We start from the raw sequence: 13,228 nt of genomic DNA on the forward strand, positions 1-13,228 counted from the left end.
ATAATAATAAATAACAACCATATTGATATAAAAAAAATTGTATTTGTCGAAGACTTACACTAAAACGTGACTAGATTTTAAATTGCTGTTCATAACTTGGACAAAGGAAAACTAATAAGATTACCATTAGCAAACACATTATTCGGGTCTAGCATCTTTTTAGACGCATTGTAAAGCGAAAGCACTGTTTTAGACATGTGTTTCTCATACCAGTGTGCCCGTAGTTTACCCACACCGTGATGATGTGATATAGACCCTCCAGAAGCCATAATAGTGTCTCGGGCTATGGTTTCAATATGATGGTAAGTCGATACTGGATCGTCTAGACCGGTCCAATTAAATCCAAAATAGAAATAAACACAACAACCCGAGTCGTATGTCTGCGTTACACGACAGCTAATCAAATAATACTTGATGTTGAGTTCTATAAAACAAAACAACATTTTTTTTTCTCCAAAGGTCATTATTGATAAAATTAAAATTACTCTGTCTCCACTTACTATTGCATTCATTTGCTACAGTTTTTTTGACATTGTCACATAAATTGAGAGTTTTAACCCAAGATACTGATGTTTCAAACGATTCAGCTACAACTCTGTATTCTAATGCGAGATCCTAAACATTATCTTTATTAGAATTCATCGTTTTAACAATTATCAAAAGTACAAAGCAACGTTCCTTACACGTATGTAAGCTATAACAAAGGTCAGCATATAACCGCGTTCTCCGTTTCTCTCTCCTGCCGTTATGCCACCAAACGAAATGGCTATTTTTGCAATGCATCTTCTATGAGAAACTACTTTGGAGTGTTTACCTAGAAAAAAATTACTATTAGTAGTGATTTATTTGCATATGTATAGAACAAAATAGCACCTTTTTGAAAAATTTAATTGCAAATATTTTTTTACTAATCAACTGCCATGCAATGTCGCCATATCAATTTATTATTGAACACAATATAGTCATAATAATTAACTACCATACCACATTCACATATAAAATGCACATTTGTTGACAGATATTGCTGGTTAGTGGTGGAAAATTATTTTTGATTTTAGGAAAAAGTAAAATGTCAACACAATCATCGTTAAAATGTTTAGTTATTTTAGTTTTAAGTAAAACAATGAAAGTTGCATTATAAAATTACTGGTTGTTTCATCAACACATACAATATTTATTAACTCTGTTTTATGAACAATTTTAAATTTCAATATTGACAGTAAATAAATCAATGGAAATTGGAAAGTGTATGCATTTTAAGTATTATCGGTCGATAATTATTTACAAACAAGTTATGAAAACGGTAAACTTTTTGCTATCTTGTGTTTTGTAACATTGCATTGACACAATGCTTTTAAATGGTAGGTAAAAAAAATCACCTTCAAAGAGAAGTGTCATAACACATATAGATTCTAAATGAAAACCACAAACGTGAGTCAAATAGGTTTTCTTGAAAGAGTCTTTCAAGTTTCCAAATGTGTTTCCAACAGGCCTTAATGCCTGACCAAATTTGAACTGTGTGTTATCCATCAATCGTATAGATACAGGTTGACATCTCTACAAGTTAAAATGCGATTATCAAATCAAAAAGTTTAATAGTGAGTAATAAAGGCTATATTTATAACATACTTGTTTGGCTACTTCTCTCATACATTTTACTCCAGATTCAAAATCAGGAAAAACCACAGAATCATAAACCCGACACTCTGGAAGTGGTCGAATTTTTAAGGTCACTTCTGTAATTATGCCTAATGTACCTGAAATATAAAAACAGTAAAGAACCTTAAAGATTGTTGATTATAAACTATCAACAAACAAACCTTCTGAACCTAGGACAATTTGTTGAAAATCAGGTCCACTCGACATTCTTGGGACCTTACTGTTTTTTTCTACCACCCCTTTGCAAGTGACCATTTTAGCATCAATTACTAAATCTTCAATGTTGCCATACACATTCTTCTTCATGCCAGACGCTCTAGTAGCGACCCAACCGCCTAAACTGATTTGTTTAACACACATTACAGATCAAAAGTTTCTTCCAGTAAAATAATAAAACTAAAAATACAGCTCTATTCAATAGATAAATTCAATACTAAAAACAAAATAAAAATGTATACAAAAAATTAAAACGCACACAAAATATGGCTAATATACTAAATTAAACAAAAACGATTGTAATACTTAATAATAGTAAATACAATAAAAGGAAACTTACTACTTTAATGATTGCTACAAAGGCTACACTCGTTTTTTTTTTATTTCAATGAATACCTAGAAAATTCATAAGAATCTGGTTCATGTCCACATGTATAGCCTCTTTTGTTCAGTTCTCGTTCTAAATCTTGACCAATGACTCCGGCTTCAAAGCACACCAGTAAGTTTGATTCATCCAACCACAATAAACGGTTCTATAAAAAAATTAAAAATTTATCAGTCCATTACAATTTTTTTGATATTGCAATATGCAAATGTAAAATATTTAAAAAAATTACCATTTGTGAAGTGTCTACACTGACTATACATCTATTTTCGTTGGCAGGACATGATACAGCTCCAGATACATTAGTTCCACCACCAAACGGAACAAGTACAATGTTATGCGTATTGACTAGTTCGACTATGCTAATCACGTCATTGTGATTTGCTAAAATGAAAAATATCCTTGTAGCAACTTTACAATTATCATTAAACTAAATAATACATACCAGGCCAGACTACTAAATCACAAATGCGTGGAAAACATTTACCATATCTCAGGGAATAAATATCATAAAGCGTTTGTCCGTGAGATCGCAAAAGTCTAGCTGGTCCGTTCGTTGTATGGTCAATTTTCATTTCTTTCAAGATATTTAAAAAGTCTGAAAATTAAAAATAAAATAATTTTAATAATTATAAAACTATAAGCAAAAATCATTTCCTAAAAAGAAAAAAAACTGATGATACAAACCGGTAGGTACACGAGAAGGTGGAATCTCTGTAGAACTGAACTTCTCTCTAGGCACATTCCTCAGAGTTAAGTCAATATTTAATACTTGTTGGACCCATTGCGTAAAAAAAGGCAAATCTGTTTCTCCAATGGAATACCTGATCAGAAAAAATGTATATTTAGTTAACAACATTTTTGTGTCTCAATTATTTTGTACAACTCAAAACGAATTGTTATCAAACCTATTGTTTACCTATTGCCAGTGAAACGAATCATTCCCTTGTCGGTGACTTTAAACTTTGAATCTCTATATCCCCAGCCATTCCACTTCAAGACCTCAGACCTGAAGAAAAACATTTTAAACACAACTCGTGGAATGTATGCACAAACGTAGGTACAATTTATTTTACATAAAACTGTTAGGTCTACCATTTATAATAATTGTGTCTACTCTAATCATGTGTACCTGTTTTTTGGTATGACACTCTGAACTTTGGTGTCGGCCAGAGACGACGACGAAGATGTTTTAAGAGCTTCATCGGATTCCTTTTCATCCATGAGGAAGTGTCTGAAATGCTTTCAATCTACAATTAAAAAACACTTATACCAGAAATCCTCGAAACTGGGAGGAAACTGTTGAGTAGTTTTACAAGCACACCACCATCAAACACGATTGAGTATCGCAACTTGATGAAAATCTTTTAACGTGCGCTACAGACCAACATGGTAAACCGTGAAGTGTAAACGAGAGGTTTTTGAAGTATTTTTCTAAACTTTCCTATCATCCGAGTACCCCACGTATTTGACTTTACGATTTTATGTTTAATAAAATGTAAAATTATCGACTGACGAGAAACGTCCCAAAGCGCTCGAGTAGCAAACTAACGCGTTGACCAGTGAATAATAACTAATAACATGATAAATTAATTTATCATGACTAATAAGACAAGTAATAACACAAATAACTAATAAGTAATAACCACAGAAATACAGAAAAAATTATAAAACCATGACAGCGACGTGCAGCGTCCCCTAGCGACAATGTCTTTAACCATTCGGACGTGTCGGACCACGGTATGCGAGACGAGATTGTGATGGAAGCACAGATATATAAAAATACTATATACTATATTTTTGGAAGTGAATAATCTTCGACCCGAAGGGACGATATGGATTGGATACATATTCGCGGTCGTCGTCACATAATATTGTGTTGATAACAGACAACAACAATTGAAATTGATAACTGACGAAGGTGTGTAATCACTTATTGTTAAATCACTGGGCCGAGGGCGAAAAAGACAACAGTCAACAATAACAATAATAATAATATGATACAGTAATACGCGACAACACACGAATGAAACGACTGTAGACGGCAAACCGTACCAAACGTTAATCGACATGACGATCTGTCGCTGCAGAGTGATATATCCGCGGTAAACGGGTCTGCGTGTGTTGGGCGTCCGTTGTATTTGCGCGCGCCGGAAGTGCGGAAATGCGTTTGAAATGGAAGCCTACTACATGTGGGAGCGGGTCCATTTAACCGAGGACATGAGTCGGTCGTGCAGCTCCTGCGACTGTGTCACGTATTCGTATTTCTTGATATCCGTGTTCCTGTTCACGTTGGGCACCATCATATCGGTGTTCTCGTTCGGCGCGTACGACGACACCGTGTTCGCCAACCTGGGCCACATGTGGATGGTCGGACCGCTGTGCATCTGTTCGGCCGTCATGATCGGCATCAGGAACGTGCTGTACTTGCGGAGGCGCCGCGTCATCGACATGGTCATCCGCCAACAGATAGAGGTGAGTACGACACTGCCGCCGCAGCAGGCTGTCGGTAATCGTTTTGATTTTTAAATTTCGTCATTCGGTCCCCAGGACATACGATCTCAACAGGGACAGTTGGCAGACTCTCAACAACAGTATTCGTTGCCGATACGCACGGTTAGCGAACTCACTTTGCCCCCGTCCTACGAACAGTTGATCGGCAGCCACAGCGAAGAGGGGAGTGACCTACCACCGCCGTCGTACGAAGAAGCCGTGGTCAGCATGTCCAAGGAGACGACCAAAAGTGACAACATTATTGTCCTTAATAATTATTCTGTTAAATAATCTTGTGAACGTATATTGATAGCGGCGACCGTCGTTCGATAGAAATAATTACATTATCGACGAGAACTTTATTCCAGAAAACTTAATCTGCCACTCTGGACTTTTTTCTCGAAAATTACAATGCAAAATGTAGCCGGTAAAAGTTACAATCCTCTATTTGAAAATTAGATATAAATAGATTTTACCTGCCAAAAATTAATCTCCAGTCTCATTTGTAAATAATAATAATAATAATATTATACTCTGTATGCTCAACAGTTTTTGTTTTCCCAACAATGGCTGTATGAAACAACAGACTTGTTATGCAAATGCATCGGAGACACGCGTAGCGGTTACCTACATAGAAAATTATCAAAATTTTATTCAGACTTATTTTTGTTTCATCGTTTAAGAGAAAAATTTTCATTACTCATAAGGTCTGATTTCAAAAGTGTATTTGATGGCAATACGACTGTTTACATAATATTATATTGTTTGGATTTAGAAACTTAAACCATTTAATAGTTGAATTGTCATGTCGTTTTTGTAGATAAACGAATACAATTTCCTATTTTATCGACACATTACTCAAGTATCTCAGCTTTGTAAGTATTATTGTTTAAATAAGACGAGCATTACATATTTCCGATGTTTTTGGAAAAGTTTGTTCTTACGATTGAAAGTCATAGTCCATAGATGATTACTAAATTAAGTCTATACTAACCTATGTGATTATTGTATACAATTTATTTTTAAGACAACCTTACAAATGGATTTGACGTCTTATACATTCAAATTTTGCTGCTGATTTTCCATTTATGGGATTTATTTTTGTAGACCAATTTATCATGATTTTATTCTGTGATTAATAATCTGAAAAATTCTAATATAAGACTAACTATTACTCATAATATTGCTCTAGAATGTACTTAATTTTTAAACTCACTTAATATTTATTTGTTTATATCGATATAAAATAGAACAATTAATGATATTAATAATTTCTGATGTTCAAGATGAGAGTTAATGACTATCTAACATTTTTTTTTTTAAGGACAAATCATTTTGCGTGTAATACTATCAAAGTTTCATGTACAGCAAAGTGTTATTAAAATTATTTCATTAAAAGTTTTTGAAGTGATTGATGTGTAAAAAAAAGAATGTCAAAGTTAAGACTGGTTTAGTCGATTACTTGACGAGGTCCATAATGTTTTTAATTAAATTTTTAAATACGTACTAGACGTCAGATAGAATAACTAATTATCCATTAGTTGAACATCGCAGCAATCTTTAGAAAATTGTGTGTGTTGTTAGACATGCAGAAATTAGATTCTTCCTCTCCGTAGACATTTTTTAAACATTTTTAATCAATTTTATATTCCAATAATACGCTTTCGTGTGTACCACATTTTATCTCTAAACACTGTTAGCGTAGCCATATCATTGTTTCCATGTGTACTGAACTTATAGAATTTACCAACCAATATTTCTGTAGAAAATGATCTCAAGCGATTTCTTCTCTCGATGATTCTAATCTTTATTAATATACGATTTTGAATTTATTACCCATTTCCATGTTCTCATTTTACTAAAAAAAAAAAAATAATAATAAATGGAATATACTAATTAGTAATTAATTATGCCATTAATGACTAGTCTTCCTTTATCATTGTGTCTTTGATCATGTGAATCGTTAATCGAGAATTCATGAACGAAGATTAATCGACAGTCATTAATAATAACGTTGAAATCTCTCAGCATTGTACATGTTTCTATGAAATGTTTTCCATTTCGTTATTATAGACGATATTAATATTATTTATAACGCAAACTAACAAACTGAATAAATCATATAAATCAATAATAGTCGTTAGGTCGCTTATGAGGGTATATTCTATATTGTGCTATAAATTTATAACTGACTAACGTAGCATTAGTATTTTTCTAAGCTAACGACATTTCTTTACAAGTGTCGCTTTCGTTTTTTTTTTTTTTTGCTAGCAAACAATTTATAATTTTCCATATCAAACTAATATAATTTTATAGCTCTTTTGTTGTTACGTCTAAAGTGAATGTATATTGTTTTTTTTTTTTTTCTACTAGCCAAACAATCACGCATAAATAATAAGTCAATTTGTTACGATAATCTATGTCACAGACAGTATACCGTTTTTAATAAAATTTAGTCGCTAATTTTATACCGTAGGTACAACAATAATATTATGTACTCATGTTCAGTTATTTTTGTTTTCCATTAATCTCACGCGCGGTATAATTATTTTGTTGTCATTGTCATTAATTAATAATTAACAAACATGTGATCACTGTGTAATAATTATACCTAGAGTTGGCAATTGTGATATTTATTTATAAATAAATAATATATATTATATTAATAATTATAATTATATAATACACGCAAGTAGTATTATAATAAAAAATGTTTGACATGTACTTATGAAATAAATAAAACGATTAACATGTAAAATTGTATTTGTGATTACAGACAATATAATTATTAGAACAAACCCTATTGGATAGATCTTTACTTTTCTTCTGTATTTGAAATTTAAATTGAATCCTAATTTACATAATTTAGTATTGAAAATATTTTTAAGAATATGAAGGACTATGATTGCCATATTAAATGGCGTAATTGTTTTGAGAAAAAATTGTATTTATTGTGTGTTCTTTTGCAAATACAAAATAAAGACAATTCGAATATTTTGTTTACATCAAAAATTGTTCAAAATGCCTAATCAACTACAGTTACTTCTTCTTTAACCAAAAATTCAACCTTTTCTACTTGCACGTTTTTATCGTCTGAATCTAGTTCATCAGTATCAATATCTGAAACAAAATAGTTGAAATGAATACAAACACATTACAATGATTAACAACATCGATATGATAAGTGATTGACACATGAGAGCACACATCATTTAGAACAATTACCAATATGGAATAACAAAAATACCATAGACAATGTTTCGTACGGGATAAAATAAATTAACGATTTCACTTACGACTTCTAATAGCCATTCTTTCAGCCTTTTGTTTATTCCAATCCTCTAAACGTTTGCTGCGGTATTCTTCAAATTCTTTCATCAATTTTCGACGTTTATCGATGACTTCCTATTTAAGCATAAAAAATCAAAATTAGAATCAAATACATTTGTTTTATGATATCTTTCTTTGTCAATCATACTTTAGAGGCTTTGGTCATTCGCATTTTGTCTTTGGTCTCAAACTGAGAAGTGTATTTTTTCAAACTCTTCTTGGTATCCTTTTGCTGTTTAGCGCTCAATAGAGTAGGAGGTCTAGGTCTCCATTGCATATGACAATAGGTGTTTGTATTGAATCTATTCAATATTCTTCCTTGGAATGACCATATCCAATAGCCTGTATCTCCCTAAAGAATATTGATAAGACAACATTAGATCGCAAATACAAAAAGTATTTAACAGAAACACTTTCAACAGTTATTTATTTTATCATTATTTGTTAAGGACAATTGTAAAAACCGTGAATTTTGGAAATTATTGAATTGAAAATGACATTCAACATTTAATTAATTTGAACCAGCATTAGATATTGCACTCAAATCCTAGAGTTAAGTAATTTAATATGAATAAATTGCAGATCCATTTTGTAAAATTGTACTGTTTTATAAGGAATTAATTTTGAAAACAGTTACTATTCAGAATTTATTTGGTCATGGTAATTTTTTTAAATTATATTTATACCTTAGTTTTCCATGCGCTAACGCCGGTGGCAACAAATCTTCCAGTTGGATCCCATTCAATATCGGTTGCTTTATAATGTTCTGTTGAACACATTGTGGTGAAATCTGCGGTGTCAACGAATTCCAAAGCACCAGAATCCCGGATTTCAGCAATAACGATATATTGTCCAGCAGGTGACCAGAACAGATGACTGCAGAAATGTTTGTCTAACTTCTCTACAAGAAAAATATACAAAAAATGTAAAATATCTATCAACAGTTTACCTAAATTAATTTTATTCAGATTTAAGAGGACGCCATACGAGCATTTGTTGTTTCCGTCTTACAAAACAAACAATATGGAAAATTTTACAATCACAATAATACATTTTACTCTGTAATTTTTAAAATTAGATTGAATTTATGTCTATTTAAAGGTAAGAATATTTATCTAGAATATTTAGGAGGATTTAATTGATATTATATTTAAGTAAATTATAATAGTTTAAATTTATCATAACTTACTTAATAACAATAAAATCCTAAGACATATTCTTGACCTTTAAATTTTAGAAATTACGGAGTAAAACATATTATTGTGAACGTAAAATTTTCATGTTTTTTGTTTGTATATTTTTTATGTGTCCTTTCAAATTTTAATCACATTTTTAAATAGAAAATTAATATTGATTAAATTAGGCTATACACATATTATAAAATGCATAGGATTATTCCATTCACATGTGTGATCAAACTTTGTTTTATAAAACTATAAACTAAACATAAAATGTTTGAAACTTAAAATAATATTGCAATTAGTTTAACGTACTTAATAAAACTGGAGCTTGACCAGATTTCACATTATAGAAGCTCACACTATTATTGCTGGGTTCGCCATGAATGATTGCAAACTTAGAACCGATTGGTTCCCAAGCAAATGCATGAATCGGTTCTTTAATTTCAACACTGTCTACAGGTATATTTTTCTCTCTCATATGGAATATTTCAAAATTGAAATACATACCCTATATAAATAAATAAAACTTATGAAATTCAAAACATCATAAATCAAAAGCAGCAATGAAAAACAAAAGACAAGATAAATTGCTTACACTGTATTTAACATCTCCCTTCTCACGTTTGATTTTAGCATAGCGATCGACTTTAACACATAAGTAGTCTCCAGCTTTTTGCCAATGGATTTTACAGTCCGCTACATTAAACAAATTATTTGCTCTGATTTCTTTGCGGCTAAAATTTTTTTTTTTAAATTAGTATATAATCATGATAAAATTGGAATATTTTTGTCATAGGATACTAAAAATAATACATAAATATCGTTAGAATACGTAGTAATTTTTTTCTAACCTTGGTATTTCTAATAGAACTACTCGAGCTGGTACATCTTTATCTTCAGCAACCCAATAAGCGAGTACGTTGTCCCTAGGAGACCAACTAAAATCTCGAATACCGTTAACCGTTATACTTTTCTTATCCAACAAACCAAAAGACTAAAAACAAATATAAATTAATCAATGAGTTAAATAAATATTTTTACTGCCTTTTAAATACTAACTGGAGTTTCATAAACACTAAGAGTATTATGGCCAATCCGTGCAAAATATTTATCATCCTTAGACCACCTTAATATATTACCGGCCATTGGAGCATCTGAAATAAATGATCGCTTTTCGGCACCGGTACGAATATCAAAAATGGTCAACTTTTGTTCACCATTATCTAATGGAGCATAAGCTACCAGATATCTAAATTGAAGAAAAAAGAATGAAACTAATAGAAAATATAATAAACATACAAATTATTTAGACTTACTGTTCACAAGGAGAAAAATCTACAAATTGAACGTTACGATGAGAGAGCTTCAAAACATTTGTGAAATTTGGTCCTCCCCAAAGGACAACTCCTTGCTTGTGTAGGGTTGCCAAGTATGTTCCAAGAGGTGACCACATAATTAAAGATTCAGTCCATTTCTTAAAGTAAAAAAAATCAATGCTATTCATTAAGTAAAAATAATCAAACAATTGTACTTACTTCACGTTCGACTAATTTTGTTGGCTGGGGATTGCTATTCAGCCAAACTTCAATATGATTGTTTATATTATAAACATAATATTGATCAAATGCATCGGGTTCACTTAAGAAATATTGTAGATTAGGCCTTTCTGGGAATGGCTGTACAGTAGGAGGTTCCCATTTTTCAGGAATTTCATTATATCTTAATAATAATAATAAAAACAATGTTAATCATTAAACACAAACAAAGCTATTAGTAGCTTATTGAACTCACTTTTTGTAGTCAGAAAATAAGTTAATTAAAAAAGTATGTTGTTTGTCTAGCTTGTAATTGTTAGCTTGCGTAACAGCTTCTAATGCACTCTCGTGTTTTTCATATTCAATGAATATGTAACTAATAAAAGAAAAAAATAGTTTTATCAAAAGTATCAATGGTAAAGTGAAAAGTTGTTAGAAGCACTCACCCTTTAGTGTGACCATTCTCAGTTTTTGGATAGTAATCGTTGAGGATTTTACCGAACTGAGCGAATATCTTGGTGATGACTACCTTGAGTTTGTCAAAGCGTTCGGGATTGACTTGGGGAACACCGTCAACAATAATGACGGTGTCTACGCCATCGGACACTTTGGGTCTCTTCTGCAGTACGTCACCGAGCAACTCTAAAAATGACGGCGTCACACGAATGAGTGAAACCTCTAAGTCCGATCATTATCCGTCTTACCTTCGTCGGTAATGTCGTCAACGAAATTTTCCAATTCATTAGCGTCGGCATCGTCCTTATTGTGCTTTCCTCCTTTTTGTCCGTCTTCGTGCTTTTCGGAATCCTTTTTCTTGGCCATGGCAAACGGAACGGTAGGTGTCGGAAGTCACTGAAAAAAAGCCAACCGACGGAACGAATAATAACTGGAAAAGCGAAAACGGCAATTCGAGACTTTTGAGCTAGAAAGCTTCAATGGACATTAGACAACATTAGAGAATATAATTTCATTTTTACAGGTTATGTTTCTGATTACGTGTGGAAGCCGCCGCGGTGGGCCGATGTCGTTGGACCAGTGTGGCCAATCCATTGATACCAAACATTGTTTAATCTTTAATATTATCGTCACCGGCCAATCGGAAGAGATCAGTCGATAATATGATATGATGCCATATTATCTTGTACAATATGTTTATGTACAACTACAGTGAACAATATTAGTCAACAAACGATCGAAGGCGTTGAAAACAATAACTGCAAAGAACTTGGACTTTGGAGGGAATACCGGAGTTATGTAGGTTATAGAGCAAAAACGACAGTTATATTTCTATTACTTAGGTCCATTGATCAATTAACAAACCAAATCCAAATTTTTGATTTTGAAATTTGAGTGGAGCGACCGAATGCATAGGTTTTACAATGATACGCTTTTTTTTCATTTAAGTGCTATCGCGATCTTTTGTATGTTAAGACTATAAAAATTTATATTGGACATAATTGCCATAGTTGGTGTTAAAAGTTAAAAATAAAAAATTCCCAGCATCTTATAACTTTTTAAAAATAATTGGAGGGAAATAAAAGTTTGGATTAATTTTTAAGCAGTTAGTTACGCCCATGTCCTTAACTGCTTTAAGTATACCAGTTTGCAGCCACTCCATATTACTTACTTTCTCTGTAAGTATTACTTTTACTTAACTTTTTTGTAAGTAAAAAATATGCAAATAGTTCTAAATTCACCTGGCTAGATAGCAGCAGCATCGACAATATTATAAAAGTATGAACAATATTTAAATAATTAGTCGCTAGACAGCAGTAAAGATTAGGTTACCCACGGTTGAAGATTGAATTCTATAATATTCAATTCTAAATATATTATACTGTGCTAGGTATAGGTATATAGTTTGTACGGATATCGATTTAACGTGAGAGACTCGTTTTTATTTGAAAATGACATGAATGGAGTGAAGGTGGCTTAGAGAGTTAGATACACCCAAAATATTGGTCCACTTACATCGGCTCAAACTTTTTAAATGCCTTCTAGTCTTCTTATAAAATATTATCAACTACTCGTACGAAATTCGATTTTTATACCATACAGAAATTATTGAATATTTTGCTTATAGGTGCATATTTAATCAAAAATATTAAAAAATTAAAATTACCTATATTTTAAACCAGTGGTCTTCAACATTTTTAAATAGCGACCACGAGTATAATAGTAAAGCATCAATATTAGGTTAGTGATTGCGACCCACTGTTAAAAGTTAATCCGTAGACCGTAAGTATAAAAATATTCTTGAGAAGGTATGAAAACGTTCAATACACATTTAATTATAAATTATACAAGTGGTACCTACCTATAGGTCTAGATGAGGATTACTATATCTACTTTCAAAAAGCGCACCTTGACTATAAGACTGACATGCATTTAACACCATTTAATGATAGTGTATTTTTAATTTTAATTTT

General features: G+C 31.9%; 3 protein-coding genes across 3 annotated transcripts; 1 reads left to right on the plus strand and 2 right to left on the minus strand.

The window, feature by feature from the left end:
• Nucleotides 1–22: 22 nt before the first annotated feature.
• Nucleotides 23–4,066, minus strand: Agps (alkyldihydroxyacetonephosphate synthase). Its single transcript, XM_015524469.2, has 12 exons — nucleotides 3,393–4,066; nucleotides 3,180–3,269; nucleotides 2,948–3,084; nucleotides 2,706–2,858; nucleotides 2,493–2,644; nucleotides 2,272–2,408; nucleotides 1,821–1,999; nucleotides 1,630–1,757; nucleotides 1,380–1,557; nucleotides 684–814; nucleotides 501–615; nucleotides 23–424 (listed from the first exon to the last, which is right to left on the minus strand). Exons 1-12 carry the CDS (start codon nucleotides 3,482–3,484, stop codon nucleotides 90–92), a joined length of 1,827 nt encoding a protein of 608 aa, XP_015379955.2. The 5' UTR covers nucleotides 3,485–4,066; the 3' UTR covers nucleotides 23–89.
• Nucleotides 4,067–4,249: 183 nt separating this feature from the next.
• Nucleotides 4,250–7,119, plus strand: LOC107173789 (uncharacterized). Its single transcript, XM_015524470.2, has 2 exons — nucleotides 4,250–4,735; nucleotides 4,811–7,119. The coding sequence occupies exons 1-2, from the start codon at nucleotides 4,436–4,438 to the stop codon at nucleotides 5,042–5,044; spliced, it is 534 nt and encodes a 177-aa protein (XP_015379956.1). The 5' UTR covers nucleotides 4,250–4,435; the 3' UTR covers nucleotides 5,045–7,119.
• A 379-nt stretch (nucleotides 7,120–7,498) lies between these two features.
• Nucleotides 7,499–11,776, minus strand: eIF3b (eukaryotic translation initiation factor 3 subunit b). The gene is made up of 13 exons (XM_015524411.2): nucleotides 11,504–11,776; nucleotides 11,246–11,441; nucleotides 11,056–11,175; nucleotides 10,800–10,983; nucleotides 10,581–10,738; nucleotides 10,324–10,513; nucleotides 10,116–10,258; nucleotides 9,860–9,998; nucleotides 9,577–9,772; nucleotides 8,770–8,984; nucleotides 8,232–8,435; nucleotides 8,050–8,158; nucleotides 7,499–7,873 (listed from the first exon to the last, which is right to left on the minus strand). Exons 1-13 carry the CDS (start codon nucleotides 11,619–11,621, stop codon nucleotides 7,779–7,781), a joined length of 2,067 nt encoding a protein of 688 aa, XP_015379897.2. The 5' UTR covers nucleotides 11,622–11,776; the 3' UTR covers nucleotides 7,499–7,778.
• Nucleotides 11,777–13,228: the final 1,452 nt, after the last annotated feature.

This window comes from Diuraphis noxia, unplaced genomic scaffold (assembly GCF_037042655.1).
Source record: "Diuraphis noxia isolate RWA-SAM2 unplaced genomic scaffold, SU_Dnox_SAM2 contig0003, whole genome shotgun sequence".
NCBI lineage: Eukaryota > Metazoa > Arthropoda > Insecta > Hemiptera > Aphididae > Diuraphis > Diuraphis noxia.

What these genes read in the sequence shown, in the direction of transcription:
- LOC107173789 (XM_015524470.2), top strand. Translation starts at nt 4,436, where the DNA reads ATGGAAGCCTACTACATGTGGGAGCGGGTCCATTTAACCGAGGACATG. An exon ending in TCATCCGCCAACAGATAGAG is followed by an intron (nt 4,736 to 4,810) that starts GTGAGTACGACA and finishes TTCGGTCCCCAG; the next exon opens with GACATACGATCTCAACAGGG.
- Agps (XM_015524469.2), bottom strand. Translation starts at nt 3,484, where the DNA reads ATGGATGAAAAGGAATCCGATGAAGCTCTTAAAACATCTTCGTCGTCG. An exon ending in ATTCGTTTCACTGGCAATAG is followed by an intron (nt 3,085 to 3,179) that starts GTAAACAATAGG and finishes TTTTCTGATCAG; the next exon opens with GTATTCCATTGGAGAAACAG. An exon ending in ACCTTCTCGTGTACCTACCG is followed by an intron (nt 2,859 to 2,947) that starts GTTTGTATCATC and finishes TTTAATTTTCAG; the next exon opens with ACTTTTTAAATATCTTGAAA.
- eIF3b (XM_015524411.2), bottom strand. Translation starts at nt 11,621, where the DNA reads ATGGCCAAGAAAAAGGATTCCGAAAAGCACGAAGACGGACAAAAAGGA. An exon ending in TGACGACATTACCGACGAAG is followed by an intron (nt 11,442 to 11,503) that starts GTAAGACGGATA and finishes CGTCATTTTTAG; the next exon opens with AGTTGCTCGGTGACGTACTG. An exon ending in TTAGTGTTTATGAAACTCCA is followed by an intron (nt 10,259 to 10,323) that starts GTTAGTATTTAA and finishes ATTTGTTTTTAG; the next exon opens with TCTTTTGGTTTGTTGGATAA.